The 18,447-nt window shown below is 35.2% G+C and overlaps 1 protein-coding gene across 1 annotated transcript; it reads left to right on the top strand.

Annotated features, from left to right (window-relative positions):
• LOC109836939 (E3 ubiquitin-protein ligase SINAT2-like) lies at positions 4,877-18,376 on the top strand. The gene is made up of 4 exons (XM_020404990.1): positions 4,877-5,220; positions 5,464-5,827; positions 16,735-17,121; positions 17,812-18,376. The coding sequence occupies exons 2-4, from the start codon at positions 5,615-5,617 to the stop codon at positions 18,130-18,132; spliced, it is 921 nt and encodes a 306-aa protein (XP_020260579.1). The 5' UTR covers positions 4,877-5,220; positions 5,464-5,614; the 3' UTR covers positions 18,133-18,376.

The following is an 18,447-nucleotide window of genomic DNA, read 5'->3' as shown; positions in this document are numbered from 1 at the left end:
AGCTTAAACAGGCAGAGGAACACATTAAGAAACTGATACTGTTATTGTCAACCAATGACGAAACAGCCAGAATGCTCTATTTCAATCTAATGACAGGGTGTAAATTTCTGTAAAGAATATGAGCATGCTCATTTGTTGAATCATAAACCAATACCAGAAACTAGACAGAGTCATAAGTTGCATCTAGTTCCAAGTTAAAGTACAAGAATATGCTATTCTGTCTATAATGTTAGTTCTGTTCTGTCTACAGTTCTATTCTGTCTACAATGTTAGTTCTATTCTGTCTATAATGTTAGTTCTATTCTGTCTACAGTTCTATTCTGTCTACAGTTCTATTCTGTCTACAATGTTAGTTCTATTCTGTCTACAATGTTAGTTCTATTCTGTCTACAGTGTTAGTTCTAATCTGCACAATGTTAGTTCTATTCTGTCTACAATGTTAGTTCTATTCTGTCTACAGTGTTAGTTCTAATCTGCACAATGTTAGTTCTATTCTGTCCCCTTCATTTTTACTTTTCTTGAGCATCATGCACTCTTTTCTCTTGGTCATCCTCCTCCGGCCTACCATACTATGGGTTCAAAAGTGGCAGGCACAGCGACGAACTCCGGCGTAGTCGAGGGCGAGATGGGGAGCGACGGCGAGCTACCGCGACGAGGTCGGGCGGAGGAGAGGAGGGGAGGCGGCGACGAACTCGGGGGAGGCTTGGGAGCCTGGGCGGAGGTGGCGACGGCGAGGAGGGCGAGGGCCAGAGCGACGAGCTTGATAAAACCCTTGTTTTTAAAGAGAGAGAGGGGAGAGAGAGGGGGGAGAGAGAGAGAGAACTGGGTTTGAAGGATTGTGAAGAGGGGGTAAGGTTATTTTGGGGATTTTAGCTTAGTTGGCATGTAATAATTGTTAAAAAGGGGCTGCAGCACAAAACGTCACACTTCAAGGGGCTGAACCACATGGGGGAAACTAGAAGGGGCTGCAGCACATGAAGTTTATGTTTTTGGGGCCTGGACACATTTTTCCCTTTTTTTTTGTGAAACAAACAGCCCCTAAAGAGAATAGAATGAGAGGAAGAAGTAAAATAGAATACAACTACATAATAATTAAGGTGTAGAATGTAGATTACTCATTTTCGAATTCCCACCATGGGAGATGTGGCAGAGATTGAAGTTAGATCTGTATCTCCAAAGGTTTACTTGGTTTGCAGTATATCCACCTGTGGAGTTGACTAAACACTGATCTCATCTAATCTAGTCCTCCTGCTAAGCAATTCAAGTTCGACCTTGGCGAGTTTTATCTTTGCGAGTTTTGAACTCGGTGCGTCATATTTTTCCTATACTATATCATTGAACCTCTAGAAAAAAATAAAATCATAGTTTGAACTTTTAGTTAAAAACAATCTATATTTAATAAACAAATTTAATTAAAGACAATGCACAATTGTTAACGAAAGCGGGGTATAGTTAAAAAAATATTATACATTTTTTAGATGGTATACGTGCGCAATTATTATTTTTAAATAACAAAATAGAAAAATACAAAATTTTGAGGTTGTACAATGCAAAAAAAAAAACCCAAACAAAAAGGTTAACAAGTGCAAATTTCACAAAACTAATATAAAACCACAAGCTATTTCTATTTGTGAATAATACCAAAAATTTTCAAATCAATAGAAAAATATCATATATTATGAGAAATATAGATGGAATTTTATTATAGTAAAAGAATCATGGTAAGTATTTGACAATATCATAAAGTTCATGATAATTTAGTGATTTTAGATTTGTTCTTGTGCCTTCACAGGCTACAGTGATTTTAGATGAATACTCATGATGGTTGTCTTTAATAAAAATTATCTTGTGATAGTTTTATCAAATAGAAAGATATTTGTTTTTTCAGCTGAATTAAAAGTTTATGATATTTCCCTCTAATATAATATTTTATGATATTTATATACAAAATCATAATTTATGCAAATTTATAAAATATATCATACTCCCTTTAAAAGTACGAGTTCGGAAAATCTTTTTTAGACAAATATACCCCTTTATAGTTTGAACTACCTTATCTATAATCAAATTCTAATTTTCAATGGTCAATATTACCCTTCACTATTTTGAATATTTTATTTATATCTTAATCTATCCTAATCATAATCATATCTTATCCTAATCTTATGTGAACCATGTTTAGCTTAACAATTTAAAAAAACTAAAATATTAATAAAATATATAAAACATAAAAATGATATTAGTTTGTTAAGATAAAGAAATTACAAGTAGATAACATATTATAATACATGAAGTATTGTAAAAAAACCATAAAAAGTTTTAAAATTGCAGAAAAGACCCTGAAAGTTTAAAATTATAAAACTCATCCAAATGTCTCAAAACTTAAAATAAAAAATATGAAATTAAAAAATTAACATCAGTTTGCAAAGAATTTAAAATTTACAGTTAACACCTCAATGTCTCAAAAATTATAGAAACACCCTCAAAAGTTTAAATTACAGACAAGCACATTAAAATTCTAAAATTAAAACATACAAACAACATAGATGAATTCAAGAGATTACTATGATACACCTAAATTTTTTGACATTTAAATTTAAATTTTTTAATTAACACCCTCAATATCTCAAAAATTATAGAAACACCTTTAAAAGTTTAAATTATAAAAAGCCACCCTAAAATTCTAAAATTTGTAAATAAAATAAGATGAATTCAAGATATTACCCTTAGACACCTAAAAATTAAAATTTGCCAAAATTAACCTCAAAATTTTAAAAAACTCCTTCAAAATTTAAAAATCGTAAAAAAAACTCTAAATTTTCAAAATTTTTAACTAGCACACATCAAATTCGTCGATTGGTAGACCGCTGAAATTTAATATTTTTCAAAATTAATCTATAGTTTTAATAATTACAAAAGACACCCTCAAAATTTTAGAGTTACAAGAAATATACTAACATTTAAAAAATTACCACCAACACATGAAACATAGAATTTACAACTACCAAACTTAAAAGTAAATTTTTTTAATATATATATATATATATATATATATTAAAATTTCTAATTTAGGGATTTACTATCCATTTTCAGCATCTAAGAATAGTCTAAGTTGATACTGGTAAACAAAAACAATAAGAATTGATTAAAAACATCCGGTTAATGGATAAAATTTTTAAAAATATTATAGATTAAAAATTATCGGCACTATATAAATTAAAGTAATTTCATATAATTTTAGTAATAAGTTGGGGTAGCCAAAATACATTCGTAACATTAATTGATAGATGTTTAAATCCATAGAAATGATAAAACACTATAATATTATACCTTAGCATTAATTGATTTTAATTTAGAAACTTTAATCTTTGACGTTAATAATATTTATAGGGTAAAAGAATACAAGGAATTACATATGGAGAAACTATTAGAATATTTAGAGATAACTTTAAAAGAATTGAGTTATTTCCATTGCAAATGGGAAAGTGATGGAAATAAATCTAAAATTCAGAAAACGTCAATGAATCACTTGAATTGGCATTAACATAAGACATATCTATTAATGAAGCACTGAATGAGTTACATTAAAAAATAATTTAATAACTTTATCCTAATCAAAGAAAAAATCTCCATGGAAGACATAAGAAAAATTAGTAAGTATTCATAAATTCCATACTGTGTTCTTCAAATTAAATATTAATATTATAATCTAAGAGAAATTGGTAATGAATAATGCAGGTATTTAGTTTAGATCTTTATGGAAAATGACAGGGATAGAGCAAAGGTAATATTATTGAAATAACAGAAATTCTTATTGGATGCACATCAGAAGAATTCATTTTAGAGGAAAATAAAGAGATAGCTTCTAATTTACTTAAGTAATAAATTAGGAACACAAAGAATTTTATATATATGAAATTAATATTTATTCTCATTGAAATAGAAAAAAAATCAAAGTCTATATTTTGAGCAGTTTGTGTTGAACATCATAAGTACATTTGACTTCTTTGTAAAGTTAAATGAGATGATAAAAAATTAACGAGCCCAGGAAAGATAATAGCATAAAAAATACAAAATTAGCCTGATGTCACAATTAATGTAGATGATGAATACAATACTCTAGAATTTTCCGAGAAATAATAAATGACAAACCTGAAGAAGGATTAATCTTAACTCAATAAAAAATAAAATAGAAGAAATAAAAACAATATTTTATGAATATTTTATAGAATAGTTTAATTATTTTGAGTGAAATTAGGAATCTTTAGAAGGGAGTTTCATAAAAATTTTTCAGTACTTTTATATTCTTATGTGGATGTTTTTATCATATAAAAGTATACTAGAGTTAGCATTAATCTTTAATTTATATTTTTTTATGAAGTCTATCAATGATTAGGAATAAACTTCATATTCTCTTTTGCATCGTTTTAACATACTTTAAATCAATCATTTTGCCATATTCGTTTTAAATATTCACCTTCCTTGTATAACACTATTTTAATATTTTTCACTTTGCAATGCTATACTTTCTCAAATAAAGCTTAGTTTCATATCGGCCAAAAATAATATAAAAATTCAAATTATTTTTAAATTATATTTTTTTTGTCAATTCAAATATCAATATGAAAATTTAAATTGGGTGTATCCCATTTAAACAAACATAAAAAAATAATCGGGATGTAAGAGTTTAAAGGAAAAAATAAGCATAAACTGTTAAAAATACTTAATCATGGTATTAAATCACGTGCATTGCCCGTGTGTAAAAACTAGTTTATATATAAATACTTCTTTAAAAGTAAGTGAGTGAATAATTAATAAATAAATAAGGGAATATTAAAATGGGAGCAATTGGGGCATAAACTTCAGGTCGCTGCTGGCAGGCTTCTACAAATGGACAACGAGAACCGACGAGGACTAATCCAACAACACGATCATCAAAATAATTATTATTGTTATTATACTATTATTATTAACTAATCATAACAGCCCTAATTTTATCTCGTCGTCATCATCATCATCAATTAGGGCTTTCTTGGATTTTCTCTCTGGTCTCTGCTGCTCCAATCGCGATTCTCGTTCGCTCTAATCAATCCTCTTTTGTTTGATCTTGGCGTTGTTTTGCTTTTGATTTTTCTTCAACGGGAAAGGATCCAGCTTTATTTGAAGCTCGGAAGAATATGGATGATGATTTGTGTGGGAATTGGGAGGTTTCCTTTCGAGGTATGATTCTAGGGTTTCGTTAGATCTTTAATCCTCAATTCGAATTTCAATTTATGGAGGGGCAATTAGTGCCTGTTATCGCTTCGATAATGAATCTTAGGTTTTTTAATCTGTTGCATTATCCTAATGATTAGAAAGTTAAAAGTTCTGATCTTGAACGCTTTGCTGTTTCCTTTTTTCAGAAAATGATCTTATATGTGATTTTACTTGTTAGTGCTGTTTCATAAATTATGAATTATTCAGGTTATTTGATGATGATTGAACCCAGCGGAATATAGGAAACTGTGAATGATGGCATCATGGATGCATTGAAAACCTGAGGAATCTGCATAAATCTCGTGCATTTAGTTATTGTTTATCTGAGTTGAGAAATTGACTTGAAAGAGTTCTTCTAATGGCTCCTGGTGGTAATATCTGCATGGATGTCCCTGAATCCCAATCCTCGGATAGTGAGCAGTCAGTTGATAGGATAGAACTTGGGGATGTTCCTCTCAGTAAGCCTTCTTCAGTTTCGGGTGTCAAAGCGATTGTGTCTTCTTCAAGTGGAGTGCATGAGCTTCTCGAGTGCCCAGTTTGTACAAATTCAATGTATCCCCCCATACACCAGGTTTGCTCTTCACTAACTTATAGCATTGGTTTATGTGTTGTGATTCTTCTGAAATGCTTACCAGTAAACTGAGTGCAATGGTTTTCATTTTTTTCCTCCTTTTGTTTTGTTTCTTAGGGAATTTTTTACTAGTTCATTTTATTTGTAAATCGTCAGGTCTGAGTTTATGTTTACTGGCTAGTTTCAACATTTTCAACTAAATAATATTGTAATTATAATTGTGAGTTTTAGTGCAATGGGCTGGCAAAGCTAATGTGTTGCCTTGCCAATACGCATTTTAACTTAAATGCCGTTATTGGACATGGCAAATTTATCCCTTGTTACTTTTTATAGCTAATGGATGATTATTTTCTTGTGATTGAGATGGTTAATGTATCTCTCTTGTCTTCTCATGCAACCTGATGGCGATGTGGGAGATGATCGAGGACCAATTTTTTTAAAAGCAAATACTTTTGCTTTTGTTACATTACCTTTTTTTTCTCATTGATCATTAATTTACTCGTACAAATGTTTTTTTCCTTGTGTGATCAAAATTGTTGTTTGACTCACTCTATCTTAGGTGCCGAGGAACCTAATTTCTTTGCTTATATCCCATTGCTACAATAATGTGTGTCCTGGACTTCCTGGTTGGGTGGCTCTCAAGCACCTAGATTCATGCTTGGTTGCACATACATAACTTACTGCCTAGTGCAAATAACATCATTTAATAACTAGTACATCACCTATATATCCTGTTTTTTATTCATATATGATAAGTGTACTTACTATGGTATTCATGTTCTAATTTTCATTGACCTAAATTTCTGATATCTGTATCAACCTTGCACTATTCATCTATTAGTGATAACATCACTATTAAACTTTATTTCCAATGCTAAAATACTCTGTACTATGCACATCAGTATTCTGTTGCAGTTTCCTTCTGAATCAGGTCATGTGATCCTTACAACATAAAATCTATTATTTTTTATTTATAATCTCCATTTTAAATGCATTGCTTAACTATGATGCGATGAAAAAAGAGGTGGCAAAGTTTTAGTGGTGATAAAAATGGTGGTAGTTTGTTGGTTTTGGTTGTGATATAAGAGGATATAAGGCAAGGAGGATGGAGGAAACGATGGTGGATTAAGGAAGCTGTGATTATGGCCAATGGTGGTTTTGGTGGTGTGAGGAGAAATGGCTGAAGGAGAGACCATATTTTGAGCTTGGATTATAATTTTAGACTTGAGTTTGATATTTGGTTTGTAAGAAGGAACTTGTGGCTCTTTAATAGAGTAGATGGCGGTTATGGTTGTGAACTTGTAGTCATGGAAGTGGAAGAGTAAATGCTTATTGTGAATGAGAATGAGATTGAGATTAGATACTTTTGATTTGTTGAGAAGGAAGGCATGATAGTTGTGGAGGACGAATGATGGGTGTGGTGGTGATGGAGAGAATTAACATAATGAAGATCTAGACTGGAACCAACTAGTAGTCAATAGATTTTTTATCAGTCCAAAAATTAGAGAGTGATTAAGAGAACTATTATGAATATAGGTCTCATGAAGGGCCTGTAACTCCAATAACCATAGGAAAAAAAGTAATTGGGAATTAGTATGGGAATAACTATTTATAAGGATGTTAGTTATCTCAATTTTCCGAATTTATTTTGTTGGCTATTTTATTACTTGAAAATCCTAGTTAATTGTTGATGTTTACTATTGACGCACGACAGGACAAGGGAAAGCACTAATGCCAAATGACTCAAGCAATCACACGGATGATAACCTAGAAAACAACTAAGTGCATGCAACTAGCCATGTATGCAAAAGTCTAATAGGATCCTAAATGTGGGTGCAATCTAATTATATGCATGCAATGATCATGTGAACAAGATCCACATATAGAGAACAGTAACCAATGATATTCATAAATTGACTACAAGTTCTATAGCGTTGGAGGAACAAGATTTGAATGTGCGATTCTGATTAGAGGTCACCTGAGGGTGTAAGGAACTCAAACACAAAATCATACAGGAACTGAATTGAGTCTGAAATCAAGTAACAGATCAAAGGAAACACTGCTGAAAATTAATTGTTCAGATAGAATTAGAGTGTTGAGTCTCTAATTTAGAAATATGTTGCTCTTCAAAGACGTTCACGGCTGATTTGTAAGTTTCTGCAAAGGTGGAAGTGGTGAACAGTAACCAGAGTTTGCTGTTCACGTATCTGGTGATTAGGTTGGTGGCTAAGGAGTTTAGCAGATTGTTAGAAGTAGGGTTATGATTTAAGGGCTGAGATTTGAAGATGATTTAGAATAGAGGGCTAAGAATAAATGAGATTTCAATTGAAAAGAGGGGCTTCACACATATGGCATCACACCATTTAGCAATTCACATGTCATTCTAGAAATCTAAAATTCTTATTCAATCAAGTCTGCCTTATCTAGAGACTTACACCCCTTGTTTTAAAAAAACAAAAGGCAACAATCTTTCTTAGGAACAAAATAAAAATTCTTATAAAAAAGAAAACTAAAAATCCTAACAATCAAATCCAATCCCTGGGTATCTAACTCAATCCCATGACAATCCAATATGATCTCAAAAGCATCGAACTCAATCTCTAGAGATCTCAAAGCATCAATTTCTAGAAATCCGATTCATATTTTCTTCTTTGTCACATGGACTTTCCAAGGATTCCCATCAACTATCCCTGGCTTTGAAACATTCACCTGGTGATGATAAGCATCTAGTACATATGGGTTGAGCTGCTCAAATCTCCTCAGTCCATAGCTAAGTGCAGTCTGAATCAGATCGCCCACGCCAATAAACTAGATATCTCTAGAAACCGTCATCTGCTGTCGAAACAATCTCATCCTGCAAAATATCCTCGATCTCCTCTCATGGGCGTCTCCTTGGCTACATAGCTGGTGTAGCTTGAATCTGCTATGCTTATGGTATTGCAGAATCTAAGGGTGTAAGCTCTGGGATTGTTGTCTGATAGTCTCACAGGTGCATGATAAGGAGTTAAATCCTTAACATTGAAAACCAGGTTGATGCTAAAATCTCGCGGGATGTCTAACTCGTATGCATTCGAACCAACCTTCCTCAGAACTTGAAATGGACTTGTACCTAAAGCATGTAGGTACCCCATAGGTTCCCTAGCTCTCAGGTCGAACCCTAAGCATAACTATGTCTCCAACTGAAAATTTCTGCAATCATCTATGAGAATCTGCAGTAAACTTATAATTATCATTGTTTATTGCTATCTATCTGTGAATCTTGTTGTGCAAATCATGCAAATGTTGTGCAAAGGACTCAGCTGAAGCGATGGGTCTAGCTCCTAATGGCACTGGTAGTAAGTCTATAGGTCTCCTAGGTCGACAACCTGTAACAATCTCAAATGGACTCAACCCAGTAGACCTATTAACCGACCTACTATATGCTAACTCTACCTTAGGTAGCACCAAATCACATCCAGACACATGATCAACAACTAGATATTGTAATGAGTCTCCTAGACTACTGTTCACCACCTCAATTTGCCTATCAATATGACCATGATAAGCCGTCGAAAACTATAATGAAGTATTGAGCTTCTTCCAGAGTGTCTTCCAGAAGTGGCTCATGAACCTCACATCACTATCTGAAATAATAGTCTTAGGAAGACCCTTTAAGAAAGAGGTGCGCAACATGGGAAACATCTACAGTTTTGTTACAAGAAATAAAATGTGCCATCTTCAAAAAGCGATCCACTACAACCAATATCAAATTGTGCTTCCTAAATGTGCGAGGGAGACCTTGCTAACATCGTGGCATGAAACAAAAGGTATAGGTAAATGAGTGTATAAACATGTGTTCTGCTTTCTACCCTTAGCAACCTAACATACCCGACAATATGACACAACTCTCGCGACATTTCGCTTAACACTCAGCCAACAAAATCTATCCTCAACTAATATCGTCGTCTTGTCTTGGCCAAAGTGTTTAGCAGCTTTTCCCACATGCATTTCCCAAATTAGATGATCACGAAGGAGGTATTGAATGCATAAGCGGCTACCCTAAAAAGAAAACCATCGACAATGGTGAAACCTATTATAAAAATAGGATTATCATGTGTCAAAGAAGCATAGATCTCACCAAGATCCTGACAAGTAGGGTAGTCCTGAATGACTCGATTAATCCTACCACTTGTGCACTCATAGACTGCAAAGTGGCGACCTTCTTACTCAAAGCGTCAACGGGTTTGTTCTCAATACCTGCATAATGTTTGAGAACAAAAGTGTACTTCTGTATGAATTCAACCTACTTGACATGCCGGTGCCCTAACTTCTTTTGAGAATTCAAATATCGTAGGGTTTGATGGTCGTAGTATAAGATAAAACTCCGCAAGAAGTAAATAATGATGTCAATATCGTAAACTCTTCACTATAGCGTAAAACTCTCGGCCGTAATTAGGATAGCGTTGTCGAGCTTCATTCAACTTCTTGCTAAAGAAAGCGATAGGATGTCCCTCTTGACTCAACACACTAACAATACCTACTCCCAAAGCGTCACAAGCTACCTCAAAGACCTTAGAGAAATCAGGAAGGTGAAGGGCTGGGGCAGTAGTCAACTTCTCCTTAACCTTCTCAAAAGCTCTAGCAGCAGATCTACTCCACTCAAACTTTTCTTTTGTAAGATAACCCGTGATGGGAGCTATAATGATACTAAACCCTTTAACAAACCTTCTATAAAAAGTGACCAACATATGAAAACTCTTGGCCTCATGAATGATAGTATGAGTAGGTCATTCGCTGATGGCCTTGACCTTGTCATGTTCTGCTTCTACACCGTCAACAGTGACGATGAACCCTAAGAAGTATACATATGATGACATAAACTGCAAGTTTACATAAAATATCTCCTTTCGGAGAGTCTCTTAAACCTGTGTCAAGTGAAGAAGATGTTCTTCTTGGGTTCGATTAAAGATCAAGATATTGTCAAAGTAGACGATCACAAACTAGCCTAGAAAGGACACAAAATCAGAGTCATAACCCTCATAAAAATGCTAGGAGCATGTGATAGTCTAAAGGGCATAACTAACCACTCATATATGACATCCTTAATCTTAAAAGCAGTCTTCCATTCATCATATTTGCGGATACGGATCTGATGGTACCCACTACGAAAATCTACATTTGAGAAGATACAAGACCTGGCTAACGTGTCTAAAAGATCGTCAAGTCTAGGAATAGGAAACCTATACTTAATCGTGATTTTACTGATGGCTCTACTATCCACGCACATACTCTAGCTGTCATCTTTTTTGGGAGTAAATAATGCAGGAAGGGCACAAGGACTCAAACTCTCTCTAATGAAGCCCTTCCCCAATAGCTCATCTGTCTGGCGTCTATGCTTAGTGTGCTCTGTGGGGTTCATCCTATAGTGCGGTAAGTTTGGTAAAGTAGATCCCGTCACAAGATTTATGACATGCCGGATGTATCTAAGGGGAGGAAGTTCATCAGGCATGATATCTACATATTGATGGGGTCTGATGAACTTCAGTAGGGACATCTACATATTGACTAGCAGAAGCAGAACTAGCAGCAACGATCATGTAGACAATCCCTTCGTTCTTGCTCTCTTTAAGAAATTGGCTCTTGCCTAAGAGATGGACAAAGTTCTTACCAATCTTGGTAGTGATCGACCCATTCTTATGATCTGAGAGAGCTTTGGGGAGAGAGTTAACACAATCTTCTTTCCATTAAACTTGAATGTATATGTGTTTAACCTCTCAAAACTAGTCACATCTAAGTCGTACAACCATGTCCTACCTAATAAGACATGCGGTGTCCATAGGTAAGACGTCACACTAGATACGATCTTGATAGCTCGAAAACTAGATAGACACTGAACAACATTGGGTGACAGAATGTGCAGTCTTGTCAACCCGTGTGACATTGTATGGTAGTGGGTGAGCCGGTGAGGTTTAGCTTTTAGGTTCATCCTCTCTACAGCTGACTTGGCAATAATGTTCACACAAATACCTCCATCAATCATTAATTTGTAGAACTTATCATCATTCTTGATGTAGGTGTGGAAAATATTAGTTCTCGCCAATCTTCCTCATCTCTAGGTGAGGCTAGTAAGTACCTAATGACATGTAAGTAGACTGTAGCATCTGCTAATGCATTCTTGGTGTCATTTGCACCACTATCAGTAGCATAAATCTTCTCGGTAACCCCAAAGGTATCACCGTCATCCTTGAGACCCTCATAGGATCCATCAATAAATAAATTCCTATTGGGGCACTGGTAAGCAAAGTGTCCAAGTCCTTGACAATTATAGCATTTAGATCCTTTGGATCCTTACTTAGACGACTCACCAGTGACGACTCACCAGTGACGAACTTACCCTTCTGATCTTAAGCAGCAATGTTATTAGATTTAGCATTTTTATTGAATTGACTTAGGTTAGTCTCATATTGGAGATGTGAACTTCCTGTAAGTGGGTATCTTTAAGATAACGCTCTATTTCTAGAGTCAAATGATATGCCTGATCTATAGAAGTCACTAAATGTGGGGCCATCTCATGCTAGATATTAGGTCTTGATCCAGTGCGAAATCAAGAGAGGGCAAACCAAGATTCTTCGTGAACATTACAACGGTAAACTAAGTCGTCGAGCTTGTCCATGTACTCCTTCATGGACAAGTTCCCCTGACGCAATGTGAATAGCTAATCCATCAATCTATCCAGATATGAGGGTGGGAGATAGTTTTTCTTTTAGCTTCTTTTTCATCTCATCTCACGTCGCAATTGGGTCCTAATGTGTCCTAGCTAGCTATCTCTTGACTGGGATCTAATAGATTTTGGCTGACCCTATCAACTTCATCCTAGCAAATCAAATCCTAAAACTCTGGACATATTGTACCGATCAAAGTGGCGGTCCATATCTGCTAATCACTAAACACTTGAGGTTCATGCCTACCATCAAAGGTTGGGGTCTCTATCTTCACTTTCCTAGTGATATCTTCCCTATGTCTAAAACGGATGTTGTCAAGATCGAAATACTCGTCATAATCCCTCTATGGTCTAGCGTTGTGTTGTGTCCCCTAACGTGTTGGGGCCTACCCCCACGATCATCCCTAGTAAGTCTCCTATCTTTTCTATCCTGAAGATCATCCTGATGCTCATGAAATCATCTGTCTAATTGGTCTAGTCGTGCGGTGATCTGATCGTGTCTAGTGTTGATCTTGCATGAATTTGTTTAGAGTCTTGGTGAGTGCGGTGATTTGTGCTTGTGTGCCGTTTTGTGTATCCGCCATAGTGTTCCTAAAGGTCCTAGCGCTGCATGACATGAACAGATCTAGCCTAGGCTCTGATTCCTAATATGACGCAAGATAGGACAAGAGAAAATACTAATGCCAAATGAATCAAGCAATCACTCAGATTTAATCTTGAAAACAACTAAGTGCATGCAACTAGCGACATATGCAAAAGTCTAACATGATCCTAAATATGGGTGCAATCCAATTATATGCATGCAATGATCACTTAAACAAAATCCACATATAGAAAATAGTAGCCAATGATATTCATAAATTGACTACAAGTTCTTTAGTGTTGCAGGAACAAGGTTTAAATGTGTGATTCTAATTATAGATCACCTGAGGGTGCAAGGAACTCACACCAAATCATACAGGAACTGAACCAAGTCTAAAATCAGTGGTTCTCTTGCAATTGAGTGGGGTATCACTATGAGAATAAGAGATCAACTGGTCCCAAGCCTCGGATTTGATTCTGTGTGCACCTGAAAACTACAAGACAACAATCAGATCAGAGGAAGCACCGCTGAAAATTAATTGTTTAGGTAGAATTATAGTGTCTAGTCTCTGATTTAGAAATCTGTTGCTCTTGAACAGCTTCGGGGCTGATTTGTAAGTTTCTGCAAAGGTGGAAGTGGTGAACAATAACCGGAGTTTACTGTTCATGTGTCTGGTGATTAGGATGGTGACTGAGGAGTTTAGTGGAGTTTAGTGGATGGTTAGAAGTGGGGTTATGATTTAAGGGCTGAGAATAAATGACACTTCAATTGAAAAGAGGGGCTTCACATCCATGGCATCACACCATATAGCGATTCACATGTCATTCTAGAAACCGGAAATTCTTATTCAGTCAAGTCTGCCTTCTCTAGAGGCTTACATCCCTTATTTAAAGAAAACAAAAGGCAACAATCTTTCTAAGAAACAAAATAAAAATCCTCATAAAAAGAAAACTAAAAATCGTAACAATCAAATCCAATCCCTGGGAATCTAAATCATTCTCATGACATTCCAATATGATCTCAAAGCATCAACTCAATTTCTGGAAATCTCAAAGCATCAAACTTAGTCTCTGGCAATCTGATTAAGTTGAAGATTCAAGAAATGACACACTTAGGTGTTATTGTAGCTATGTATGGAATATTAACTTAATTTTTCCTTTTAGTAATTAAATTCTAGACACCTCCATTGCTGCTTGTGCAGCTTAACTGACCAAGGTCACAGACTCACAGTTGTAGGACAGGCTAGGTGAACTAACAGCCTTGATGTCATGCATCTTGCACAAAGATGAGGATTTCAGCTAAAGCCTCTGCCTTCTGATATCCTAATTAGTTTTTGTGTACTAACAGCTTTTCGTTCATGAGTTGGTTAGAATATAATGAGAGTAAATAAGTAATGGAAAGTAGGATTTTGATGAACTTGTGTAACTGTCTTTTATGATTTAAACTATAGATTTTGATCCAACAGACTGGTGCTTGAGCTTTTCACCTGGAAGACATGTTGAAAGCCTCAGCTGTGCGTTAACTTTATGACCCTTGTTTTTGCCTTTTATCTCCTTTCATTTTCAGAGACTTTTTAAATATAAAATATTCTTAAGCTTATGTTTTCATACCATAACTCTTGGATTTTGAGCTTCTAAAAGAGGAGAACGTAGTGACATCTTGAAAAAATTAACTTACGAGTATCTGGGAGACATCAATATCTTCAGTTTGTTTGCGGGTATTTGACTGTTATTTCCACTACACTAGAACTCCTTGATTTTGAGCTTCAAAAAGAAGTTGTGGTGAGCGTGAGGGTATTTGATTCTCTTGTTTCCCCTCCCTCGCAAAAGAATTGAACTCGTCAAAGTATCCTTCCAGTACTAAAACTTTGAAGTTGTGTGAAGGTTGCAGGATACAGTTCTATGATCTAACATGCCCCTGCAGCTTGACACCTTTTTATGGGCCAAAACCTAGGCTCATGTAGTGGTATCTTGTTTAAATCCACTTTTAAATTCGTGGGCGATGAGATTTGAATCTTGGGGTTGCTCTGATACTGCTTGAAAACTCCAAAGTTGTGGTTAGGGTTGGGAATTATAATTTTATACTTTGATAAAACTAGTCCATGTGTAGGTGGTAAGTACTTTTGTTATGGATGAAAAATTGCTTGCTTGTGTTAAGTATAAAGAGGAACTAAGGAATTTTCAGTTGCTATGAGCTTTGTAATTTGGACTTTTTGCTTCATTTATGTTAGAGTACAAGATAAACTCCGCAAATTTTTTTTACTTCCTTTATATTAGTACAAAATAAACTTAGTTGCAATACCACGGTATTTGGTGGAAGAGTGTATGTTTATTTTCTTGATGGATATTGTACCTGAAATTACAAGCAAATGCAGACTTATCTAATTTTATTATGTTCCCGGTTTATCAGGATTTCATTTTCCCTTTTTCTTTCTTGGAGAAAAGGCCTTATCCAGACTTGAATACAGAGCGTCCCACTACCTTATCAGCTGGGCTATGCCTCAGGGACAAGTATCACCAGACTATTTAGTCCTACAACCAACGAGTTAGAAGATAGTCCAGTTTGGATGAAAAAGGTTCTAAGGATGCTAGTGTCATAGTGCCACATGTAGTACATCCCATGAAGTCACCCTTCACATCATCACAGTTAATTTTTGTGTTTTGGTTGTGTTCCTACCTCAAAATTGCTATCTATTAATAAATTTTGAGTTTACTGGACTTGCTGTACACCAGCTACCTTCTCCATCAATACACAATGATGTTGGATTAGTCAATCTAAGTGTCAGATGATGGTTCGCTACTGTTAAAACTTTTATAGTCAGACTGGTGTGCTATAGGCCGTGACTCAAAACTCAAAATTTAATGATAAAAAATCCTCCCAGTTTTTGCTACTGGTTATCGCGTGCCCAAATGAACACTCAATGATCATAATAAAAAAATGAACACTTTCTTGGATATGACCAAAATATAAATTAATAATAGCAAATTTACGTGATAATGAACAATGTGAGCTACAACTCTTTTAAAACTTAAAGTGCATTCTGTTATTTACTTGTGGTGATGACTGACTGATGATAATCATATCAAAATGTGCTCTGAAGATTTACTCTTGTATTCTATGATAAAATGACCCTAATCTTTCCGACAGGCTACTCGCAAGGACTATCTGATAGATTTTACATTTTGGAATTAAATCTCTGTCTGATGTTTCTTTGCATGATTGTATGTAGATGCAGTCAGAAGATGTTGCTCTTGTATATGATAAAATAAACCTAGTGTTGTTTTTTAGATAATCTGTTTAAAATTTAAACTAATCTGGAGAGATTATACTTCCAGAGTCGAATCCATTCTGATGTATTCTTTGCATGATCTCGATGTCAAAGTTCAAAATCAAGGCTTAGGAGTATTATTGGCAAATTCATGTTTCATATATTTGAGATACATCTGTTCATGCCAAGACCCTTATGATAATCTTCTCTGCAAGTAATTTGGGTTACTTCCTTTTACCTTATCTTAAATTAATTTTATGCTGGACTTTTGGATTCTTCCACATTGCAGTACAATGATCATCTTAAATGATAAGTTTAAGACAAAAGCATGTAATTATTATATCACCTCTTTGCAGTGCCCAAATGGCCATACGCTTTGCTCAAGCTGCAAGCTTAGAGTACATAATCATTGCCCTACTTGCCGACATGAGCTGGGTGATATCAGATGCTTAGCTCTTGAGAAAGTTGCAGAGTCACTTGAGCTCCCCTGTAGATATCAGAACCTTGGATGTCCTGGAATATTTCCATACTATGGAAAACAAAAGCATGAGCAACTGTGCCAGTTCAGGCCCTACAATTGCCCCTATGCAGGATCTGAGTGCCTTGTCACTGGCGACATTCCAATGCTTGTAGCTCACCTGAAAAATGATCATAAAGTGGACATGCATGATGGGTGCACATTTAATCATCGGTATGTTAAATCTAACCCACATGAGGTCGAGAATGCCACATGGATGCTCACTGTAAGTCACTGATTTAGTTATTGTTGTTACTTTCTTAGCTTTCAGTATAGAGTAGAAAATTTTTGGGACTAAAGGTTTTCTACTGTCACTGAGATAGGGTCTCAGAGCGGACTTCCTGTGTTAAAAACACTCTATTATTGATACATTTTAAGTTTCTAGTATTTTTCTTGCATGAACTTCTTATTTCTGTTAATAGGTGGTTTGTATATATGAGTACTTCTGTGAGAGAATAAGTTAGAACTTCTTATTTCTGTTAATAGGTTGTTTGTATATATGAGTACTTCTGTGAGAGAATAAGTTAGAACGTCACCTTCAAGTCAGTAGTTGCGCTTTGGAATTACGAGTCAGCCACATAGATGGCCTAGGCATATGCCCTTGGAAGAGAGGGGGGAAAGGAAAAAACCATAAAGCAGTTTGTAAAGAGTTCTAAACAAAGAATGTCAATATTTTGCAAATTTTGTTAGCAGGAGAGATGAATTCATAAACTAGTAGTCGACTGCTTACTCTTATAGATTTTTAGAAGTTTGCATCATTTGCTCTCTTTTTTTTCCTCTACCTTATGGATCCTTCATGGATCAAAGTTTAGGTTGGGAACAAGGTTGCCTTGGTGTTTTCTTATGAAAGGGTTTCTAGGATTTCCAGGGACCATTCTACTCTGTATTATTGAACCACACATGCACTTTACTGCAGGTATTTAATTGTTTCGGCCAACACTTTTGTCTCCACTTCGAGGCATTTCTCTTGGGGATGGCTCCTGTGTACATGGCATTTTTGAGATTCATGGGAGAGGAGGATGATGCAAAAAAGTACAGTTACAGCCTGGAAGTAGGTGGAAATGGCCGGAAATTAACATGGCAAGGAGTTCCAAGAAGCATCAGGGATGGACACAAGAAGGTCCGAGATAGTTATGATGGTCTTGTCATTCACAGAAACATGGCCCTCTTCTTTTCTGGTGGAAATCGGCAAGAGCTGAAGCTAAGGGTTACTGGTCGTATTTGGAAAGAACAATGACATTTCGCCTCTCGTCTTAGTTTATATCTGGTTGAATGTTTTTTGGTTTAGTTTGTGAAAGTGCCTTGTTCATTTGAAATGTGAATGTAATTCTGTTGAGATAAAGGTTGCATGATGAGATTCAGTGAAATGAATTAGTTTTATACTTTTATAGCTTGTGTCTTCCATGTATGAAGTATTTGAAACTTGGACTGATGCAAAATTAATAATTGTGAGGCAAAGTCTCCCACTTTGTATTCTAATATCTCCAACTTCATATGATTTCTCTCCGTGTTAAGTTGATTTACTTGAAATTTGAAATTAAAAGCAGTGAAA

The sequence above is a fragment of the Asparagus officinalis genome, chromosome 4, assembly GCF_001876935.1.
Source record: "Asparagus officinalis chromosome 4, Aspof.V1, whole genome shotgun sequence".
In the NCBI taxonomy this organism is placed as follows: domain Eukaryota; kingdom Viridiplantae; phylum Streptophyta; class Magnoliopsida; order Asparagales; family Asparagaceae; genus Asparagus; species Asparagus officinalis.
The sequence above is the reverse complement of the archived record's forward strand: the minus strand, read 5'-3'. Positions and strand labels throughout refer to the sequence as shown.